The following is a 23,698-nucleotide window of genomic DNA, read 5'->3' on the forward strand; positions in this document are numbered from 1 at the left end:
CTGCAGCTCACGCCTCAGGAAGCTGCTGGGCGTCCCAGACCCCTTAGGGGCTCTGCCTCGTCTCTCAGAGTCCTCGCCTTCATTCATCGAAGGCAATGCTAACTGGGGCAGAGAGCAGGTCATTTGGAGCCTCCCTGTAGGGCTCCATCAGGGAGCGCGTGGGGCCTGGCTGGTCCCGGGGATCCCGGGCTGGCCCTGTGCGCAGGCCCTGGACATGCCGGGGGCCAGAATCTCAAAGCCAGCGTCCTTCCCTGCCCAGCCGCTCTGCTGTGTCCCCCAGGCCTCCCCCTCTTTACCCCAAAGGCCCTTTGGGGCTGCCCAGAAGCCTGAGGGCCTCAGGAGGCTGGGAAGAGCAGGAGAGCTGGGGACAGGGAGGGGGAATCCCAAGGAAGAAGCCCCCGGTCTGAGGCCACCACCGATGCACCAGGAAGTCTTTATCCCCCTCCTGTCCTGCGCCAGGCCCTGGGCCAAGTGTTGGAGTGCTGTCGCTAGCCTTACAGCAGGGGCCCTCAGGACCCTGGGAGTGTCGCCTCACATTCTGCCCCCCCCCCCGTGCCCCTCAGAAGCCTGAGCCCCGGCCGGCTCAGCACGAGGGATCTCCCCCATCTTCTGCCTCCTGGCCTCTTCCTGCCCCTCCGTTCTTTATGCTACCAGCAGACAGCAATCTCCTGGAGGGCAAGTGCCGTCTCCCGTTCCCCTACCCCCGGCACAGTAGCCGGTACACAGTGGGCACTTACTAAATGCTTGCTTGAGCCGGGCAAGGCACACGTCATGGCCCCCAGCTGGACATGAGCCCTGCACAGTGTTGATTTCCGTCTGTGTCTCTAGCATCTCTCTGTGGCCTGGCTCATAGCAGGCACTTAATAAATATTTATTTGTGGGATTGGATTGGAAAAGGGAGAGACAGTAGTTTAATGGATAGAGAGCCAGGCCTGAAGACAAGAGGTCCTGGGTTCAAACCTAGACTCAGCTATTTCCTAGCTGGGTGACCCTGGGCAAGTCACTTCACCCCCATTTCCCAGCCTTTACCACTCATCTGTCTTGGAACCAGTACCTGGTGTTGAAGGGAGGGAGGGAGGGAAGGAAGGAAGGAAGGAAGGAAGGAAGGAAGGAAGGAAGGAAGGAAGGAAGGAAGGAAGGAAGGAAGGAAGGAAGGAAGGAAGGAAGGAGGAGAAGGAAGAGAAGGAAGGAAAGAGGGAAGGAAGGAAGGAGGGAAGAGAAGGAAGGAGGGAGGAAGGAAAGAAGGAGGGGGAGGGAGGGAGGAGACCAGGTGGTACTTCCCATGAGCTAAAGGACTACAAATATGAAGGGGAAGGAGAGGAGAATGAGGGCCGGGGCCTGGAGTGTGACAGGGCCTCCTGGGCACTCCTCGGAGGCGGCAGCCCAGGCAGGGTTGGGACAAGCTGATGTGGGGGTGGTGTGTCTGATGGGAGGGCGGGTTGAGTGGCTCCCCCAGAGTGAGCCCACAATGGCACGGGCTGTGTTTCAGGTCCTGAATCTGTTCCTGGCCTTGCTGCTCAGTTCCTTCAGTGCGGACAACCTGACGGCGCCGGACGAGGACGGGGAGATGAACAACCTCCAGCTGGCCCTGGCCCGGATTCAGAGGGGCCTCCGCTTTGTCAAGCGCACCACCTGGGACTTCTGTTGCAGCCTGCTCCGACAGAAGAAGGCTGCCCCCCCGGCTCCCAGAGGCCTGCCCAGCTGCATGGCGGGCCACGGCTCCCCCGAGCCAGAGAAGGGGCCTGACACCACCCGCAAGGAGACGAGGTTCGACGAGAAGAAGCCAGGAGCCCCCGAGGGAGCCGGCAGAGAAGCGGGCAACATCCCGGGGGACCCGGAGTCCTCCGTGCATGTGCCCATCGCCGTGGCTGAGTCCGACATTGAGGACCACGAGGAGGAGGAGGACAACAGCCTGGGCACTGAGATGGAGTCCAGCAAACAGGTAAGCAGGCACGGGGCGGCCCCTCCGACCCAGGAGGGAGACGACGTGCCGTCGTCTGGGTATTCAAGGCAGTCAGCGGGGCCTTCAGAGTGCTGTTTGCCCCTTCACCCTGGGCTGCTTGAACCCCGCACTGGTTCTTGAGTCTGGTCTGGACCTGTTTTCTATCTCAGCAGTCACTCCTGTGAGACAGAAGCCTTTCACCTTCCATCTTAGAATAAATACTTTGTACTGGCAGAAGAGTGGTCAGGGCTGGCAATGAGGGTTAAGTGACTTGCCCAGGGTCACCTACTTAGGAAATGTTAGAGGCTGGATTGGAACCCAGGACTTCCCATTTCTAGGCCTGGCTGTCTATCCACTGGGCCACCCAGCTGCCTGAACCCATTGTTTTTGAAGATGAGATAACAGCACCCAAAGAGGCAACACTCGCTCATGGGCTTTGGGGGCCCTCTAGACCGTTAGGTGCTGGGTGTCCAGACGAGGCTCTTCAGGAGTTCAGAGAATGGACAGGAGGGTCTGAGTGGGCTCACAGGGTCAGAGGCCAGCTGGCCAGGAGCTGGGATGTGGAGGGGGGGCAAAGCTGGAGAAAAGACCAGAGAATCTCTTCTAGTTACTGCATAAGAGTGGAGGGCATTTGGGCTGAGGAAGCAGCTGGCAGAGACTCGGGGATGGTGTGAGCTTGGCCCTGGAGGGAGGAAACAGGGAGAGGAGCCTTACTGCAGGGGAGGCCAAGGGGAGGGAGGTTTCCAGAGGGAAGTCTGGGAAGGTAAATTGGATTGGTCCAAACGCCTGAGAATCCCCAGCTGAGAAATGGCGATGGTAACCTGGAGGCAGTGGGGCGTTCCTGAAGGTTTTAGAGCCTAGGGAGTCATGAGAGGAAGGCTTTGCTGTGGTGACATTCATTCACCTGGCAACAGGAGTAAGTCACTCATTTATCCTCCACACAAGGCCTTAAAGTCTCAACCATGAGACTTCAACCTCAGTTTCCCCATATGTAAATTGGGGTTAATAAGCTCCTGCCCCCCACCCTTGGATGATGATGACCAAATGAGGTGCTTGTGGGAGCACTTTGAAATGCGATCTGAGCGAGTGATGGGAAGGATACTGGGCCTGGCGCCTGGGGAGCCAAGGGGGCCTCCCTCTGAAGTGTTGCCATCTAGGCCTGGCCCAGAGCTTCCTGCCATGCTTGTGGCTCCTGAGGGCCAGCCAGGCGGGTTGGAGAGCCCTGCTATTTCCTGCTGGAGGCAGTCAGTGCTGGCCACTCGGGGCCTGGCTTGGCTTCCACAGCAGGTGCATTAGGTGTGTTATTCCATCCCTGACGTCTCCTGGCAGCTGCTCCCCTCACGGAAGGCAATCAGGCAGGCCATCCCTCCCTGGAGGCCGAGGCTGCCCAGCCTTGGCCTCCTCCTCTGCCCACTGGGCTGGTCCAGGGAAGAGATGGGTCCTCACTGCCAAGACACTACAGAGCTGGTTTCCTGCTCTCTTCCATACAGTTTAGGGGTCTCTCTCAGACCTGGCTTTGAATGTCAGAAAAGGCAATGAGGTCATACAGCCATCTTCCCAACGGTGGAAAAACAACTGCCAACGCCCCTCCTTAGCCATGACCAAGGAGGAGAAGGCCTTCTGCCTCTCCCTCCCCCACCATCTGGAACGGCAATCTGAAGGGCTCTATTAACCCCGGCAACAGACTCCCCTAATCCCTGCTTCTGCACACACTCAGGGCCTAGATGTGCCCACTGCCAAGAGTCGGACCTTGGCAGAGCCTCAGCGACTTAGTCACACACATGGTGCCAAGCAGGCTCCTCGACCAAAATCTCCTGGTGTTCTGGGCCAACTGCCGGGAACAAAAGCCGTCCTCAGGGTGCCGCAGGAGTTGAGGGCACCAGCTCATCTGCCTTCTCGGCCACCCGGCAGCTGCTCTGAGGTCATGCTCCACCAAAGCCCCCAGATGTCATCCAATGATCAATATGGCAAGCATTTGTGAATGTGGCAACACTGATTTATTAGCGAGTCATTTATTCATCATATTTGTGAGCCTGTTACACACTTATTGAGCACCTGCTGTGAGCCAAGATGGTGGGCGTCAAGAAAGGCGAAAGACAGCTAATGTCTGGCCCCATTTCCCCCGTCCCCTGGAAGAGGATTTCTGGAACTCACAGCAGCCCTTTATCCTGACCAGATGCCCTCATGGGTCTAGGCTCTTGAGGTCCTTTTGAATCCCAGCTCTGTGTCGTCTCTCATTCAGTCAGCAAACGCTCGAGAGAGGAGAAGAAAGCAGAAACGCATTCCCTGCCCTCTTGGAGCTCACCTTCTAACGGGAGCCAGCACGTGAAGAACTCTGCGGGAAAGGGAGGGGAACTCACAGTGGGCAGCCATGGGAAAAGCCTCCTGCGGAAGGGGGAGGGGGACTTTTTCTTCTAAACCAGCCCTTCCATCGCGGAATCAGTCCTGTGGATTGGTTGTAGGGCTGAAGAGTGGGAAGGGCGGGAAGGGCTGGTCCTCATTTGGGTTGAGTCTTGAAGGAAGCCAGTGGGCAGGGGGCAGGCCTTGGAGCAGCCAGCAGAGTCGGGAGAAGCATCCTTTGCAAGAAGCCAGGAGATAGAATGGAAGAGAGGACGGTGTAAGGAGACAGAGAAGTGGGAAGGGGCCGGGCTGGGAAGTACTTCCAGAGTTAGAGGTGCCACGTTTGAGCTAGGAAGTGATTCTCCGAGATCACCAAGAGCAGTAACTACCGATGGCTCCAGACGCCATTTAACAGGGAGCCCATCTGTGCCTATGGCCACATCCCTGAGAAACACTTCAAGCAGCCCAGCCGTGTGACCCTGGGCAAGTCATTTCACCCCCATTGCCTAGCCCTTACTGCTCTTCTGCCTTGGAACTCCTCCTGGCATCAATTTTAAGACAGAAGCTTTAGGACCCTAAAAATCCCATCAAGCAGAATGAGGCCAAGAATGGATGCCTGGGGTCCTTGCCCAGAGAGTTCCCACCAAACTGAGCGCAATCCATGGATCCCCGCTGCTTGCATCTGGCTGTGGGGTCCCAAAGACCCTCTCCACTGCCCATCATCCAGGCCAAAGCCTCCATCTTGAGCACAAGGTGCCAGGTGTGAAAAATTTCACCAGATGCCTCCAGAAATCCAGGAAGTCGTGCCTAGACCATGCCCCGGCCTACAGGTCTAACCGCGCTGCTGGGGCCATTTTGTCTGGGCCCACCCAAAAAGGCGCCCCTTCCTCTACTTGTATCTCCTGTGCTTCGGGTGAGCGTCTACAAGCAGCACCTCAGGAACTCGGAGAGGAGGGGACTTGCCCAGAGTCATGCAGCGTGTGTGTGTCCGAGGCAGGCCTTGAACCCCGCTTTCTCCCACACACTTCCAGTTCCTTGTCAGGAAATAAAGGGAGACTAGCCTGGCCTGGGACGGACCCTGGCCCATTCTCTGTCATCGCCTCCCCCCTGCACCACATTCCAGACCCTTCCTAGAGCCTGGAGACCAGCTTCCCAGAAGTCTTATCACAGAAAGAATGTGGAGGCCCGAAGGCTGCTCGAAACAATCTCCTGCTGCTGCTGCTCATGTTCTTCCTGAAGAGCAAGTGCTTGGGCAGGAGGGACCCTCCACAGCTGCCCGCTGCCAGGCTCCACGCCAGGCCAGGGGAAGGACGTCACCCTGTGTCCAGCGGGGCCAGGGGAGCCTGGCAGAAGCACTTAATGGGAGGGAGTCGGGCTCGGCCATTAGGAGGGCGCTGGCTGGGCATCAGATCATCATGAGGGATGAGAAGAGGCAGAAAGGTTCCTTCGGAGCCTCCTGCCATCATGGGGGAGAAATGGAATAAATAGAGGGGTTCGCTGGCTGTTCTGGGGGGTCCTTCTCTAAAACCGCCCAATTACAAATCCACCCAAAGCCCGCGATGGAGTGCGGATGCATGGCCTGAAGGCTGGCGCTCAGCTGACTAAAACTGATGAACTAGAATAGGAGGGGACGCTGAGGGCATCAGCTGGATCCACCTTTACCTGGTCATGGTCTGACGTTCCGCGTCATCTCCATGTCCACAGAAGTACAGAGGCAGGACCATCACCATTGCACAATGAAACCGTCTCCAGGATGGCTCATTCCAAGCAGTGTCCACACAGAGTTGACAGGATGGGCTGGTGACTAACCTGGGTTGGGGAGCAGGGGAGAGAAGAGTCAAAAGCAGCACTGAGGTCACGAACCTGGAGCCTGGGAGTGGGGGTAGGGCAGGCCATCACCAGACATCAAGAAGATGGGAGGAGACGAGGAGGGAGAGATGGAGAGGCAACATGGTGGCCTGGAAGGGACCGAGGGCTGGACCAGGAGTCAGAAGGACGCCAGTTCAAATTCTGCCCCCTGTGCTTCCTTGGCCTAGGACCCTGGCCAAGGCCCTGGACCTCTGATCTTGGTTCTCTCATCTCTAAAAAGCAGTTAATAATCCCCAGGGTTCCCGCCTCCCTTGTGCGCTGTTTTGAGGATCCAATGAAATCATTTAGGCCGAGTGTCTAATGCCCACTTGAAAGACCAGTTCCAGGGATGCCAAGTTTGGGCACGTTCTTGGAAAAGAAGTGGGCGGTTGTGCTGCTTCAAGCTGCCATGACATGAATGGGGCACCATGGCCAGGCAGCCCCCTCCTCATCAGAGCCCCTCGAGGGTGGTCCTCTATCCCTCCTTGGTCGCCATGCCTGGCATGGAGGAGGTGCTTCATCACCGTTGATCAGACGGCCTCGTGATTCCCTCCTCTGCCACATCACCTGTGCCAACCCTTCGTGGCACCTCCTGGGGAAGCCTTTCATGGAGAAGCAGAGACCAGGGGCTTCATCGGCCGGGCCGGGCATGAAGCGGGCAGCTGAGCCCGTCGGCGCTCATTTCATGGCTGAGGCTTCCATCTGTCTCCCTCCATCCCTCCCCCAGAATCCCCCAGGACCACCCTGATCTCTGTGAGGCAACAAGGGCCCACCTAGGCTGAGACCAGCCAGATGACTGTTAGACTACAGCTAGAAAGCTTCTGGACAGCAAGGCCGGTCACTTTTGTGCCTGTCTCCTCAGATTGTGGCCCAGACCTGGCACACAGCACTAGATTCTTGTTGGTTGAATGGCAGGTGAAATCAAATAGCCAGACCCTTTGGTGGAAGGCATAGCCTTTGTCTGGCCACGCCTGTGTCCCGTCTCCTTTCATCCCCACCCCAACACACACACACACACACACACACACACACACACACACACACACACTCTCTCTCTCTCATACACGCATGCACACAGTCACACTCATACAGTCACACACGCATGCACTCACACACATGCACAGTCACACGCTCACAGTCACACATACATAGTCACACACATACACATGCACTCACACACATGTACTCACACTCATACACGCACAGTCACACACACATACACGCATGCACACAGTCACACTCATACAGTCACACATGCATGCACTCACACACATGCACTCACACACAGTCACACATGCAGTCACATGTGCAGTCACACACATACATAGTCACACACATGTACTCACTCATACACGCACACAGTCACACACACACATAGTCACACTCACACAATGCACTCACACATACTCACACTCATGCATGTGCATGCACACTCATACACGCACATAGTCACACACGCACACAGTCACACACACATGCATGCACACGCACACACACACACACACAAAACTGGACTTGTCCACGGGGAAGCTGACCAGCAGATCTGGAGGTCACAGATACTTAAACCATTTGGAATGTTAAGTGATGGCATCATCAGGTGAAATGGTCCCCCTACAGGCTGTGTCAGCCTTTCGCCGGTCCCCCACCCTCACATCCAGGTTTAAGGCCAAGGGTTAAAAATAAGACTCCCAGAAGACAGGAGGTGTGAGAGACGACGTTATCTTATCTCCTCAACTTGTTATTTTTAACACTTGGGACCCGAGTCTGGCCAGCCTCAAGCCTCCCTCCTCCATCTTCTCTCCTTCCTTCCTTCCCGCTCCTCTTCCTTCTCCCCTTCGCCCAGGCTGGATGGGCCCAGTCTCATTGGTGCTATTTCAGTCATTGAGGATGTCTTGGGGACCCACTTCCTGGGTACTCTGGCAGACCTTGCAGGGAGGTATAAGAGCGTAACATCAGGGGAGGAGACGGGATCAGGAGTTAGAAAAGGTGGATCTAAACCGCAGCTCCACTGCTGGCCGCCCCTGGGATCACTTTGCCTCTGTAAAAGGGGGTGTAAGATGTAATGAGCACCGACGGGAACTGAATCCAAGAAGACAGAACTCCCCATACCGGGTTCTTGTGGTCCCCAGGATCTCCTCCTATTCTTTACACACAGCTCCTGCTGCGCCCTAAGCGTGTAGCCCCGAGGGTCATGTTGGGGAACTTCCATTAGGATGTTCATCCAGAGGCCAGCAACCAACATGCCATCTTTCCAAAGAAAGGGAAACGGAGAGAAATAGAGGGAAGGAGGGAGCGAGAGGAAGAGGGAGAAGAAGAGCGGGCAGGGTGGGAGGGGGAAGGGAGAGAAGGAAAGACAGAGGGAGAGAGACACAGAGAGACAGAGACAGAGAGACAGAGACAAAGTGAGACAGAGAGAGAGACACAGAGAGAAGCTGAGCCTGCTCAAGCCAACCCAGTTTACATTCAATAGGAAAACCAGATGCAGCCAAGGAAGGAAGGCTTGCCCAGAGCCCCAGGAGCAGAGTCCAGCACCTGGTGATGTCAGTGTGTTTGATATGGACCTCTGTGCTGACTTCCCGCTTCCCATCTCCAGCTGCCTTTTTGGACATTTCCAACTGGATATCCAGTAGACACCTTAAACTCAATATGTCCAATACTGAACTGCTTATCTTTTCCCCAAAGCCCTCCCTCTTCCAAACTTCCCTATTACTTATCAGGACACCATCATCTTCCCAATTACCCAGGCTCACAGTCTAGATTGAACTTGACTCCTTATTCACTCACCCCTACCCATAGCCGTTATAGATCCTGCCTTCACAATAGCTCTCTGTCTCTCTGTCTCTGTCTCTGTCTCTGTCTCTGTCTCTCTCTCTCTCTCTCTCTCTCTCTCTCCCTCTCTTTGTTTCTCTCTGTCTCTCTCTCTGTCTCCCTCTTTCTCTCTCTCTCTCTCTGTCTCTGTCTGTCTCCCTCTGTGTCTCTCTGTCTGTCTCTCTCTGTGTCTCTCTGCCTCTCTGTCTCTCTGTCTGTCTCTCTCTCTCTCTCTCTCTCACACTCACACACACACACACACACACACACACACACACACACACACACACACACACACATCCCTTCCTCCCATTCAGTCAACTCCAGTAGCTCTCTGTCCCCTCCAGGATCAAATAGAAAATCCTCCTTTAGGCTTCTCAGACCCTGCCTACCCTGTCCTTCTTCCTCTCCAGGCTTCTTACCCTCTTATTCCCCTCCATGCACTCCACAATCCAGTGACACCGGCCTCCTCCCACCTCCAAGCCTTTAGCCTGGCTGTCCCCGATGCCTGGGACTGTCTCCTTCCTCATCTCTGCCTCCTGGCTTCCTTGGCATCCTCCGAGTCTTAGTTCAAAGTCCCCTTTCTGCATGGCCTTCCCCAGTCCCTGTCCGTGCTAGCACCCTCCTCCTGAAATTGTCTCCTTTGCGTAACTTGTCCATACATCATTGTATCCCCGCTGCTTGGCACAAGGTCTGGCACACAGTAGGCACGCAGTGCCGGGGACTGGCTGGACAGATCGCACAAGGACATCTCTCGGCCCTGACGCCAAGCACGGCAGCAGTGATGGGTTTGCCCCCGGCAGAGCGGTAGCCCTTGGGCTCCGGGTCTTGGGCCTCCCAGACATAAGTCGCCCCGAGGAAGGCAAAGGGCAGATCCCCGAGTCCCTGAGATGCGCCAGCCAAGGCAGACAGCCTGGAGATTCAGACCCCAGGAATCTGGACCCGGAGATGCCAGACATTCAACCCCTCAGGAAGTGCGCCCTGAGGATTCCAGGGATTCAGACCTTGGGAAATCGGATCCTCAAGAATTGGAGCCGACGGCATCAGGTCCCAGGAATTCCAGGAAATCAAGCGTTGGGCAAATGATCTCAGGGAATCAGACATTCCCTGAGGACGCCAAAGGTTCGGGCTGTGGGAAATTGGATCCCGGGCAGACGTCAAAGACTCGGAGTTGAGGTCATCAGCCCCAGAGAGGCCGCGGACTCAAAGCTTGGGGAATAAGAGCCGAATGAATCAGAGTTTGAGCCTGGTGAGGCCCCACTGTACAAACAAAGGAGGATCCAGATGTCCAAAAAAGGGCGCGCAAGGACAGGCTGCGGGCTGTAGCCTGGGGCACGTGTGGGGCCTTTTAAAGGGATGCTGTGACTGTTCAGAAAGGGAAGCAGCGATCACGGGCCGTTGTGGCCTCACCTTCGCTCACCGGCTCCTCCTCTTTGGGTCACAGACCGGACAGAGGCCTGCTGTCCATAGACTGTGCTGGACTTCAGTCCATCTTCTGTCATATTCTCTGTGATTCTTCTGAAAAAGGTGGGGAGGCGGAGCTTGGCGAGGGTCCGGTCAGACAGACTCGGAGCGGAATGAGCGATGGGTCTCCCAGAGGAGGCCCTCGTGGTGGGATGTCAGTTTGAGGGAAGCTCCCTAGCAGGGCGCCCCCAGGATCTGTCCATGGCCCGAGGGGTTCCACAGTCTCATTAGTGTCTGAGAGAGAGGGCGGATGACTTCTCAAGTGTGCCCATGGCGTCTTCGTGTTGAAGTTAAGGAAACCGAGGCTTGGAGAGGGTCGGCATCTTGCCAAAGGCTACTCGAGTAGTCTGTGGAAGCGCTGGGTTTCGAACTCGGGGCCGACTCCCAAGCCTTCGCCCTTTCTGTCGTACCACACTGTTAAGTCTATGAAAAACGAGCAGAAAGTACATTCGAGGTCATTTCCAGGGAGGGAGGCCCCGTGCCTGAAGGGATCCGCCGAGGCGACCCCTGAGCTCAGCCATGAAGGAATCGGGGGGCTCTCAGAGGGGGAGGGGAGCATTCCAAGCACGGGAGGCAACCCGCGCCACGCAAAGGCATGGAAAATGGAGCATCTCGTACAGGGAACTGCCAGGGCCTAGGCTAGACGCACGAGGGCCCGGAAGGGATGATGCGTAAATAAACGTGCAGGGATGCCTGTTGGAGGACGGTTTGCCTTCAGCCTGGAGGCAAGAGGGAGCCAAGGGAGCTTCTGGAGCCTGTGAGTAACGGGCTCACACGTGACTTTCAGAGTTTTCTATGACTTGGAGGCAGCCGGGGGGCTCAGGGCTTAGAGAACCAGGTCTAGGGAGGAGGGTCCTGGGTTCAAATCGGGCCTCCAGTACTTCCTAGTCTTCCGTCTCAGAACCAGTACAGAAGGTAACGGTTGTAAATAAGGTGAAATGCAGCTCTGGGATGGACGAGGCGAATGTAACCGAGCGCCTTCCCAAGCCCATTTCCTGCCCGGGAAGACCGAGGTGGTCCGCAGGCCCGTCTCCCCGGCCCGGCCCAGAGTGCCAAGAGGAAGAGAGGGACGGTCTGGGCCGGGGAGTCAGGAAGAGCAGCCAGACCCGAGGTCTGGCCGGGGAAGGTCCGGCGCGGCCCTGACCACCCTCTGCCCGCTCTCCCGCCAGCAGAGAGCCGACGACGACACCTATTCGGAGGGCAGCACGGCCGACATGACCAACACGGCGGACCTGCTGGAGAAGATCGCCGACCTGGGGGAGGACGTGAAGGACCCCGAGGACTGCTTCACGGAGGGTGAGTGTGCTGGCCGTCCCCGGCCATCTCCAGCCATCCCCCGCCGTCCCCGGCCATCCCCTCCATCCCCTGCCGTCCCCGGCCATCCCCCGCTGTCCCCGGCCATCCCCTCCATCCCCGGCCATCTCCGGCCATCCCCCGCCGTCCCCCGCCGTCCCCGGCCATCCCCTCCATCCCCCTCCATCCCTGGCCATCTCCTGCCTTCCACATCCGGGGCCGCACCCTGGCCCCGCCACGCTCGTAGCCTCGTAGCTCCTCCGGCCACAGCCCCCCCCCCCCCCCGCCCCCAGCCCATGTCCGGCACCCACCAGAGCGCCGGCCTGACTGGCCCTCAGTTGGCTTTGCGGCAAGTCACTGAGGCTTGGCCTTGGGGTGGGTTAGACTTGGGGTGAGGAGGCGCGAAGGGAGAGTCAACGGGCACTTATTATGCTCCTGCTGTGTGCCAAGCCCTGAGCCAAGCGCCAGACCATGGACAGCTCCATGGGCTGTGGTCAGAGGGGGCCTTCCAGGGGGCCCCTGGGGGGTGGCAGCTGTTGGGGGCAGGAGAGAGGTTTGGGGAGCCCCAATGGCCACTCCCAGGGCCCCCCACGTTCTCCGTGAGCTGACGGAAGGCCGAGGCCCTCCGGAGAACAGAGTCGGAAAGACAAGGGTCGCTCCAACCTCACGCCCCCTCTTGGCCCCCCCCTCACGCCCCCTCTTGGCCCCCCTTCCCCCACCCCCAGGCTGTGTCCGGCGCTGTCCCTGCTGCACGGTGGACACCACGCAGGCGCCTGGCAAGGTCTGGTGGCGGCTCCGTAAGACCTGCTACCGCATCGTGGAGCACAGCTGGTTCGAGACGTTCATCATCTTCATGATCCTGCTGAGCAGCGGCGCCCTGGTAAGCGGGGCCAGGGGGGGGGGTCAGGGGGGCCCAGACCGGAGCCCCGACCGGCTTCCATCGCCGGGCGAGCTGGGTGACCCTGGCCGAGTCACTTCCCCCTTTGCCCGGCCCCGGGTTGAGTCTCAGACGGAAGGTGAGGAGGGCCCGTCCCGGGGAGCCCCCGAGGGTCCCGAGCAGCCTCAGAGCCATTCCGTCCAGAGCCCCCTCTCCAGAGGGGCAAACCGAGGCCGAGGGAGGGGAAGGGACTTATCCAGGGCGACGCGGCGCAGGTCCTCCCCAGCCCAGGGACAGGACTGCCCACCTCCCTCCAGAGGCCCCCACAGAGCCCTGACTCAGGCTCTCCCTGCTGGGGGAGCCCCGATTCATTGCGGGGAGCGGCCGGCGGTGGTGAGGCCTGACGGAAGGGGCAGTGCGGGGCTCAGTTTCTTTCTTCTGTCCGGCGGGGGTGGAATTAGGGGGCCAGTCAGGCCCTTTTGCTCCACATCTCTGACCCCGCCGTGCTCTGGCACCAGAGAGGGCCTTGGCTGAAAGAGCAAGAGGCCAGGGTGGGGGGGAACAATCTGGGAGGGCTTCCTGTAGGAGGTGGGGCTTGAATGGAGCCTCCAAGGGCAGCCAAGGTATGGGCGGACTCAGCAGAAAGAGGGGGAGTTCCTGAGTCCCCCGAGGGTCCCTCCGCTCTGTCTGCAGGGACCTGGAGAGGACTGAGCCAAAGGGAACGAGCTGGACCAAACTCGTCCCCGGGTCAGCATCGGTGCCCCTCCGGGTGTAGGCCCGGCATGTTTCCGTTTGTCTTCATCCGAGTCGACAGGCAGCCTGGACATCCCGCTGCCTGGGGGGCGAGGAGGCTGCTGGGGTTGGGGCAGAGTGGAGGAGAGGGGTGAGACTCCCGTCCGCCGGAGGCTCCCAGGCGTCCCTCCCTGCCTCCGCGCCTCTCCTTCCGCCATCAGACCGCGGAGTGCCAGACTTGGCTTTACGCCCTTTTGTTTATCCCTGTTTAAAAAAACAAACCGCTAACATATTGCGATTCGGCCTCCTCCTCCCTCCGCACACACCACACGCGGGGACGGGTTTGGCTGCCAACAGGAGACAGACGGCAGCCGTGAAGCCAGTCACGTACCGAGAGCCAGACCCCGCGGAGGTCGGCCTCGGGCGCCGCCAAGGAAGGCCGCCTGGCGGGCCGGCCAGCACGTGCCTCCGCTCGGATGGGCAATGGGCAGAGAGGGGCCCCCCGAGGTCCCCCCAAATCCCCCGAGAACCCCAACAACGGAAGCCTAAACTCTGAGCCTCCGGCACTCCTGAGCCGGGCCTGGGGGACAAAGCCAGAGATCAGGCAGTGCCTGGCCTCCAGGAGGCCCCGCGCTGCCACGAGGGTGTGCGAAGAGGAGTAAACCAAAAGGGGCTTCCAGTGTGTGGCAGCCCTCCCCCAGGAGGACCAGGAAAGCCTCGAGAAAGCCAAGAATGGAACCCGCCCTAACCTTGGCCCTGAGTCCAAAGAAGCCCCCCCAAGTCAAGCTCCCCCTTTCCCAGGACCCCTGAGAGCCGGCCAGCCCCCCGTTTGACTACCCCCATCGCCAGGGAGCTCCTCACCTTACAGGGCGGCCCGCGACCCTCCGGCAGGCCGCCTCACCTTCTGCCCGTTGTGCTTGCAGGCCTTTGAGGACATCTATCTGGAGGAGCGCAGGACCATCAAGGTCCTCCTGGAGTACGCCGACAAGATGTTCACCTACATCTTCGTCCTCGAGATGCTGCTCAAGTGGGTGGCCTACGGCTTCAAGAAGTACTTCACCAACGCCTGGTGCTGGCTGGACTTCCTCATCGTGGACGTGAGTGCGGCCGGCCCGGGGAGGAGGGCGGGAAGAGGGATGCCAAAGGGCTCCCGGAGGGCAGGGTCTGCGCAGATGGCGACGCTCTACAGAGAGCCGAGCTCTGGCCCACGGCCCGACACGGAGCCCATCAGACGATGGAGCAGGTGCGCGGCCGGAGAACCAGCCGCCCCACTCCGCGTGGCGCCAATAGCCCAGGCTGGTGTTCTGGGTCTGAGGCACAACTCGGACACGTTTGCCTCAAGTACCTCAAGTTCAGATTCTCCCTCTGTACTGCCTGTATGACCTTCTGGAAGTCCTTTAACCTCCCCAGGCCTTGACTTTCCCATCTGGAAAATGAGGAGGTTGGTCTTGATGGCCCTTGATCTCCCGCCTCCCAACTGAAGCCAGAAATCACTCTTTCTCCCCAGAAGAGCACTTACAGCTTAGAGAGGGGGTAATGGGATGGGATGGGATGAGATGGGATAGAATGGAATGAGATGGGATAGAATGGGATGAGATGGGATGGGATAGAATGAGATGGGATAGAATGGGATGAGATGGGATAGAATGGGATGGAATGGGATAGAATGGAATGAGATGGGATAGAATGGGATGAGATGGGATAGAATGGGATGAGATGGGATGGGATAGAATGGAATGAGATGGGATAGGATGGGATGGGATGAGATGGGATAGAATGGGATGAGATGGGATAGAATGGGATGAGATGGGATGGGATAGAATGAGATGGGATAGAATGGGATGAGATGGGATAGAATGGGATGGAATGGGATAGAATGGAATGAGATGGGATAGAATGGGATGAGATGGGATAGAATGGGATGAGATGGGATGGGATAGAATGAGATGGGATAGAATGGGATGAGATGAGATGGGATAGAATGGGATGGGATAGAATGGGATGAGATGGGATAGGATGGGATGAGATGGAATGGGATAGGATGAGATGGGATGGGATAGAATGGGATGAGATGGGATAGGATGGGATGAGATGGAATGGGATAGGATGAGATGGGATGGGATAGAATGGGATGAGATGGGATAGAATGGGATGAGATTGGATGGGATAGAATGGGATGGGATAGAATGGGATGAGATGGGATAGGATGGGATGAGATGGAATGGGATAGGATGAGATGAGATGAGATGGGATAGGATGGGATGGAATGATATGGGATGGGATGAGATGGGATCGAATGGGATGGGATGGGATGGATTAGGGTGAGATGGGAGATCCATGGAGATGAGGAAAGTTGTTGAACATTGTGGGTAGAAGTGATCAATAAATGAGCTGGCATGGCTTTCTATCTCCTCTACCCAGACATGGGCTAAGCTCCATGCACTTAGGGAGAGAAGGGGAAAAGGCAAACCACAGTCATTGCCTTCAGAAAAGCACTCCTGGTCCAGGGCTTTCAGAGGGAGACAAGCCGTGCATGTACAGAACAAGCAGAGAATGAACCTCAGGAGCCTTTGGTGGCTACTGAGCTGGAGAGGGTCTGGTACAGACTGTAAGTGCTACAGGAAAGCAGTCAGTGGAGGAGGTCATCGTGGGCTGAAATGAGCCGTGGAAGATGCTCCCTGCCAGATAGACGGTCAGGCCTAGAGAGGGGGAGGGTATTTCAGGAGGCAGGCCTGGTATGAGCCATTGGAGGAGGGGAGTGGAATGAGAGACGCTGTGAAAATGGTTCTTTGTCTAAAATGAAGGGCACCTGCTGTGGCACTACACATCATGCTAGAAAGGTAGGGGAAGCTGACTACTAGTATCAGAGGGTAAGAGTAGAAATGCAAAGAGCGGGGCGGCTGGGTAGCTCAGTGGATGGAGAGCCAGGCCTAGAGACAGAGGTCCTGGGTTCAAATGTGACCTCAGATACGTCCCAGCTGTGTGACCTTGGGCAAGTCACTTCACCCCCATTGCCCAGCCCTGACGACTCTTCCACCTGGGAGCCTCTACACAGCATTGACTCTAAGGCAGAGGTGGGAGGTTGGATTTTTTAAAGAGCCCAGATCAAAAGGGAGAGGATGTAGGGTTGCTTTAGGGGCGAGACAGCTAGACCCCTGAGGACCCCAATACCAGAGCTCCCAGGGCGGGAATGGGCCAGATCCACTGCGTCCCCAGAAGCATCTTTGTCGGGCCAGCTCGGGGAGGGCAGGCAGGGGCACAGGAGAGCGGAGAGACGACAGCTGGCTCGCTTTGGCTGGCTTTCCATTCTGTGCAGTGACTAATGAACCATTAGAGACGATACCTGCTGGCCGAGCGCTCCACGCCCCGCACATCTGGAGGGGATGTTGTGGTCGCCAGATGTTTCCCGGCACAAAGCCCCACTGAGTAGCCGCAAGAGCCCTTCACAGGAGTCTGAACAGGCGGGATTAACCCTGATTCACAGATGAGGAAATGGCCGCTTAGCGGGTCACCCGAGCCTCAGGAGGACTCCCCAAGAATGGAGCGAGAGGACCCCTACAGCTCCTGCCCAGGGCACTGACAAAACGGGCCTTTCCTCAGTGTAGTCCAGGCTGCCAGGAATTGAATGGGTCAGGGCTTGGGGAAGGAGGGTGGGCGTCGGGGGTCCGGAGACATTTTAGCCAATTCTTGCCCCTCGGGAAAGGGAAGAGTGTAGGGTTTCGATGGCCCTGGGCAACGGGGTAGTACAGTGCATAGAGTTCAATACTCGGAACTTGCCTGGCTGGAGGACCCTGGCCAAGGGGTGTGCCTCAGTTTACTCATCTATAAAATGGAAATCATAATAGCACCTACCTAAAGATAAAAGAAAATAATATGTGTAAAGTGCTTATTAGTTGGGTCGCTCTTTACCGTCACTGCCTTCCCCCTTTAGTGCCACCATTACCAGCATAACGAGGACGAGGCAGCGGAGGGGAAATGACTGGGCCAGAGTCACTCCTCCCTTTTGTCCTGGCCTGCCGTTCTCTGTGCGAGTGTTATACAGAGGAAGCTGTGCAGGCTATGGCGGGTCTCCCTCAGATCTGGGAGGAAAGGGGGGAGGAATCGAGGCAGAAAGCGGGCAGGCGAGGGCTTCTTGGGGAGCAGAACGGAGCGGAGATAAGCTTTGGGTCGCCTTTGGCATCCGTACGTGCCCTTCGCCATCTGCTGTGGTGTCTGCAGTTCTGCTGTGAAGCTTCTCCCGTTCGGTGTTGGCCCTGCTGGCACTGCCACAAGCTGCACCAGACCAGGGAAATGGGGCTGGGGGGGACGTCCAAAGGGAGGTCCAGGCAGACAAACACAAAGCCAGGCCTGGGGCCACGCCAGGAGCTCGCACAGCCTGGGATGGAGCCAGAGGGATGGGCAGGAAGCAGGGAATGGAGGGAGAACAAAAACTCCAGAGAGAGATCCGAGCGGATAAACAAGGCTTTGGGCCGCCGCCAAAGCCAGGAGCCCCCAAAGACAGCGGATCCAGGCAGCTCGGCAGGAAGTCGTTCCCTGAGCCCCGGCTTAGGAGGTCCAGAGTCATGGCACGTGGGCGCCAAACACGGTGACGGGCAGGGATCCCCGAGCACCGGTGACGCGTCGTCTGCGTGGCGGGAAGAGCCCTGGAGTCACGGGTTCCAGTCCTGCCTCCCATGGTGGCGAGCTGGCTTAGCCTTCGGAATCGTCCTTTGAGGACCCCTCCAGCTAAGTCTGTGACCCACCTCGGACGCCTGGGCGACCTGGGCAGGTCTCTCAGCCCCCTGAGCCTCGGTTCCCCCATCTGTCAATAACCGAAGAGTGAGGCTGAGCACAGATCCCCAGGGCACTGCGCTGGAGACTCCTTCCAAGTGTTAAGATTAAAGTTAGTGTCTCTGCTAAAAGTATTCTATTTCATGAGGTTTGTTATAGATTAAGAAAGAAAGAAAATACAAAATAAGAAAGAGCGCGACCTGCACCTCGCCTGCCCGGCAGAGAGCCGGTGAGCCTAGAAGCAGAAGCGGAGAAAGGGCCGGAGGAGGCGAGAGTCACTGTAAATACTAATCGTGTTCTCGCACTCAGGTGAGGACTCGGTGATACTATAGGGAATTCTGGGAACTACCAAGGACTTCTGGGAATTGAAGTCGGGGCTTCAGAGCTCCATTTTACGCAAGGAGGCATCCAATAGGCATGAGGACGCCTAGATTCTAGACGTGGTCAGCTCCAAATGCACCCAGCTCTTGGCCACCAGAAGAGCAAGTGCTTCACTAAAAAGCGGGTAAACTGACTACGTGGCGTTCCCCTCTGGTAGCCCTGCAGTTGATCTCTGTGACCTGCTCTTGCCGAAGCCAGCCTGAGTCTTTTTTAAAGCGCTTAGAAACAATTCCAAGTCAAAGGGAGGCAGAGGTAAGGGCGAGGCAGTGGGGATTAAGCAAATGGCCCAGGGTCACAGAGCTAGGAAGTATCTGAGGCCAGATTTGAACCCAGAACCTCCCATCTCTGGGCCTGGCTCTCCATCCTCTGAGCTACCTAGCTGCCCCCACTCCCAGCCATCTCCTTAATATGCTCTGGAATTTTGGCCGTCCACTAAGTCATAGCTATAGACCTTGGAGACCCTTTAGCCCAACCGCCTAATTTGGGGAAAATGAGGTCTAAGGAAGGGCAGGAAAAGAGACAGAGACAGACAGACAGACAGGCAGAGAGACAGAGAAGTCCTGGATCCAACCCCTTCATTTCATAAGTGAGGAAACTAAGGCACTATTTGATTCCATTACTTGCCTCGGATTGGACAGCTGATAACAGCCCCAGAGTCCAAACCCAGGTCCACTGAGCCCAGCTGCAGTGTTCTGTCCTAGCACTGTCCTGCCCCTCCATGGCCGAAGGCTTCTTAGCCATCAAAATCCCACAAACATGGTTCTCAGTGCAGGAAATTGAGATTCATCCCAATTCAAGATGGCGGGAGGATAGCCGGGGCCAAGCCCAAGGCCGGGGGAAGCATGGTGGTGCCCTTCACGTCACGGGGCAGCTGGAGCGGAGGCTCCACGTACCAATGAGTGCCGCCCAGGGTGGACAGGCGGGTGGGTGTGTGGAGCCCCTCCCTGGCGCTCCCACCAGAGAGGAAGGTTCACAAAGAGCTCACGTGCCTCATTGTCTCTGAGCGCCAATTAAAGTGTTTGTCAAGGAAGGAAGAATTGACAGGGAGCGGCTGGCAGAGCTTGCCCTGATGCCTGGTCCCTGCTGGCTGCCAAGGTAAAACCCACTTTCCTCCCCAGTAATTGCCCAATCTGCTGTAATCAGTTTTGTTCCCAAACAACTCAATTTGTGTTCCAGGGAAATTATCTTAAAAGCACATGGCGGATTTCAGCTCCTCGTCTGTGTCAGGAAAGAAAGGAATGCAGAGGCGGGGCTGGAGGGGGTGGGACACGGTCCTTACCCGCCGCTGCCAGCACCCCGGAACAGGCTCCATCCCTTCCGGGGCCCTGGCAAATGCCCCCAGGGCCCACTCTAAAGATCCCTCTGAGATGGCCCACTCCCCGCCTGGGCGTTGGCCTGCCTTGGTTCCTCTCGCTCCCTCGGGGGAAAGCCAGGACGGAGATGGGGTCAGGGAGCTGGAACCCCCCAGATGCTGCGTACGCTTCTCTGTGGACACATCATTTCCCCTGAAAGGGTGGAGCAACATATAGAAAGGCAGCGGCTGGTTTTGTTTGTCGTTGTATCTCAGCACATAGTAGGTGCTTGAAAAAGTGGATCTGTTGGAGAGGTTTTGTCTTGGTTTGTCTTGATATCTCCGGGACTTAGCGGTGTCTGACGCAGCCTGGGTGCTTCCTTCAGTGGTGGCTGCTGGGCTGATTGAGGGCTTGTATTGCCGTGGTCTGGGGAAGTGCCTGGCACACAGTAGGCTTTTATTCAGCGCTTGGCGGGTGAATGCATAAAGAAGTATCAGGGGTTAGAACAAATGTTGAGACAGGAACCCTCCTGGGATTAGAACGTGAGTCTGCATTTGGGACAAGGAAGCCAGGACAGGAATGGCATTTGCCCCTAGTCTGGTAGAGCAGCCAAAGCCAGAGATTCAGGGGAGGGAGGGCTCTGGAAGGAGCTGGACAGCCACTGGTGAGCGCATCCCTTGTGGTGTGAAGATGCCACCAGCTCAGGGCAGGACAGAACTTGCTGGATTCTCTCTAGAGTGCCAAATTGGGGTCACACTCACAGAAGGGGCTTCGAGTGATCTCAGCCAGTCATCAGGCTTCTGACAGACCCAGTCAGACACTGGCAGAGAGCTGGCCATCCCCATGTTAATATAAATGCCCAGCCAGCATCACAGCAGCATGAGCAATAGCCAGCGTCATGAGTGTGAATCACCAGAAATCACCATGTGGGTGTAAACAACAGCCAGCATCATGTTAGTGTGAACAACCAACATTCACCATGTGAGTGTAAACAACAGCCAACATCACATTAGTGTAAACAACAGCCAGCATCATGTGAGTGTAAACAACAGCCAACATCATGTTAATGTGAACAACCAACAATCACCATGTTATTGTAAACAGTCAGCATCATGTGAGTGTGAACAACCAACATTCACCATGTGAGTGTGAACAACAGTCAGCTTCATGTTAGTGTAAACAACAGCCAGCATCATGTGAGTGTAAACAACAGCCAACATCATGTTAATGTGAACAACCAACAATCACCATGTTATTGTAAACAGTCAGCATCATGTGAGTGTGAACAACCAACAATCACCATGTTAGTGTAAACAACAGTCAGCACCATGTTAAAGTGAACAACAATCACCATGTTGGTGTAAACAACAGACAGCCTCATGTCAGTGTGAACAACCAACAATCACCATGTTAGTGTAAACAACAGTCAGCACCATGTTAAAGTGAACAACAATCACCATGTTAGTGTAAACAACAGTCAGTGTCATGTGAGTGCCATGTTGGTGTGAACAGCCAGGATCATGTTAGAGTGAACGACACAGGTATGTGATTGACCCAGGACTCAAACCCAGGCCCCTCACCCTCAGCTCCAGCGCTCTAGCTTCTCCCTCAGCTGCTTTATTGGGGTATCTAGGGACTCCCCCACCAGGATGGGCCATAGATTCGCCCTCTGTGGAAGCCACCATCTGTCCTCAGGGGTCTCTGGTCTGGCCCCCCCTGGGACCTTGGACAGAGATCCTGGAGGTAGAGGAGATGGGGGGCTGATTATTTAGACCAAGGGGGACACAGAAAGTGGGGGGCCCTTAGCGGGGGGCAGGGGCTAATCATGAAAGCAAGGGGGCCCAGATGGACCGAGGAGACTTTGGCCCGGGGGGACGTGGAGAGCGCAATGAGAAGCCGCTTCATGACGGGGGAGAGGAACGTAGGAGGGGATGATGTGGGTGGACGAAGGCAGGCAGAGAGGGAAGGGGCTGGAGGGAGGGCATGGAAGCTGGGCTGAGACTCCCCAGCTCTGGGCCCATCCACTCCTGGCAGGACGGGAAGCCCAGGGGGACCCCGAGTCTGCCCAGAGCCGGGGGAGACAGACAGAGCAGCCTCTGAAGAGGGGCGGACGGACGGAGAGGCCGACTGTCAGCTCGGCTCAAGCCCCAGGCCAGGCGCTTGACACGCTCAGCCTTGGCATGTGACACAGGGAAGCATCGCCGCGCGCTGATGCCCGGCAAAGGGCCGGGCGGGGGCCAGGCAGCCCCGCAGCCCCTCATGGCCGGCCCATGTGTGCGAAGGAGAAGGGGGGGGGGCAGGAGGCGGCGGCCGCTCAGGACTGTGGGCACGTGGGTGGCCTGGCAGGACCTGGGGGGGGGGGGGGCCTCTGCTGGACAGCCCCGAGCACGGCTGGAGGAGGCAGGAGGGAAGGTGGCAGGCCTGGGCTCAGGCAGCGTCCGGTGCTTTCATCCAGGACAAGCACTGGCCTTGGCCCACTGTCTGCCCTCTTTGTGGGGCCACACTGGGCCGATGTGCAGAGCTCTGGGGTGACTCGCCTGGAGCCCCAAGCCCAAAGCATGCCAGAGGCACATCCTGGCTGTGGCCCTGGTCCTGGGTCCGCAGAGACCCGGGTTCAAATCTTGCTTCTGACACTTGCTGGCTGTGTGAGTCCAGAGACGTCGCAGAAGCTCCCAGCCTCGGGTCACTGATCTCTAAAGAGAGGTGATGGGGGGCAGCCGGGTGCCCCGCGGAGAGCTCGGAGGTATTAGGAGACTCATCCAAGGTCTCGCGGCTCCCCTAGGAAGGGGCGGCCTAGGACCCCCAGCCAGCCCCAGGCTCCCGAGTCCAAGGACCACCTGAGACGCGACGGCGGACTCGGCAGCCTGGGCAGGGGCGGCGGCTCCGTGAGCGTCTTCACTGGCGTCTTCACTTACCAGAGCTTCCGTTCCCTTCCTGCGCCGCCTACTTCCAGGAGCTCCAGGGGCTCCAGGGGATGTCTGGCGCCATCCTCGCCAGAGCCAGGCCTCAGACTGCAGTCAGTCAAGACAGCGGGGAGGGGAGCCCCAGAGACCTCGGCAGTGCTTTGGGGTCCTGCTTGAGCCTGGCACCCCGATGACTGTCACCCCAAAAGGGGCACAAGGCTTCGCATTATCATTGGATAAACCCAAGCAGAGCCCCCCATCCAGGCTACCTCAGCCCCCTGCCCCGAGGGGCCAACATGGAGGGGATAGTCGTGCCGGCCGGGGCTGCCCGCCTCCTGCTGTCGGCCCTCTCTGGTAGGGGCCGGGTGGCATCAGCTGGCCCTGACCACGTGCCCTCCTTTTGTCTCCGTCCAGGTCTCTCTCATAAGCCTTGTGGCAAATACACTTGGCTTTGCGGAAATGGGTCCCATTAAGTCACTGCGGACGCTCCGTGCTCTGCGGCCCCTGAGAGCCCTGTCACGGTTCGAAGGCATGAGGGTAAGAGGCACTGAATGGGTCAGCGAGGAAGACTCCTCTTCCTGAGTTCAAATCTGGCCTCAGATACTTCCTAGCTGTGTGACCCTGGACGAGTCACTGAACCCTGTTTGCCTCAGTTTCCTCCTCTGTAAAATGAACCGGAGAAGGAACAGGCAAACCATTCCAGTGTCTTTACCAAGAAAACCCAAATGGGGCTATGAAGAGCTGGACACGAGTGACAAACAATCCTCTTCCCACACGACAGAAGGAAGTATGGAGAAATGGGCTTAGAGTCAGGAAGAGCAGACACAAAGTCACTGTGTGATCCTGCACAAGCCATATTTTCAGTAGCCACATCCCATGACTGACTCTGAGTGAGCTTGTGGTCCACTAAAAACCCCAGATCTTTTTCAGAACAACTGCTACATAACACCACCTGCCCCGTCCACTCTCTTTGTTGATGTTTGTACCCAAGTGCAGGATATGTACAGAAGGACCTCAGAGAGCCACTCTAGACACCCTCTCCTGTGTT

General features: G+C 57.4%; 1 protein-coding gene across 2 annotated transcripts in view; it reads left to right on the top strand.

Moving 5' to 3' along the window:
• Window positions 1–23,698, top strand: part of SCN5A (sodium voltage-gated channel alpha subunit 5) — a 109,438-nt gene that overhangs the window by 66,978 nt on the left and 18,762 nt on the right. The window contains exons 14-18 of one of the 2 annotated variants that reach the window (XM_056803877.1): window positions 1,490–1,942; window positions 11,575–11,698; window positions 12,421–12,575; window positions 14,228–14,401; window positions 23,065–23,187. In XM_056803877.1, the coding sequence (XP_056659855.1) occupies window positions 1,490–1,942; window positions 11,575–11,698; window positions 12,421–12,575; window positions 14,228–14,401; window positions 23,065–23,187 (1,029 nt within the window). 2 annotated transcript variants of the gene reach the window in all.

Source organism: Monodelphis domestica, chromosome 7 (assembly GCF_027887165.1).
Source record: "Monodelphis domestica isolate mMonDom1 chromosome 7, mMonDom1.pri, whole genome shotgun sequence".
Lineage (NCBI taxonomy): Eukaryota > Metazoa > Chordata > Mammalia > Didelphimorphia > Didelphidae > Monodelphis > Monodelphis domestica.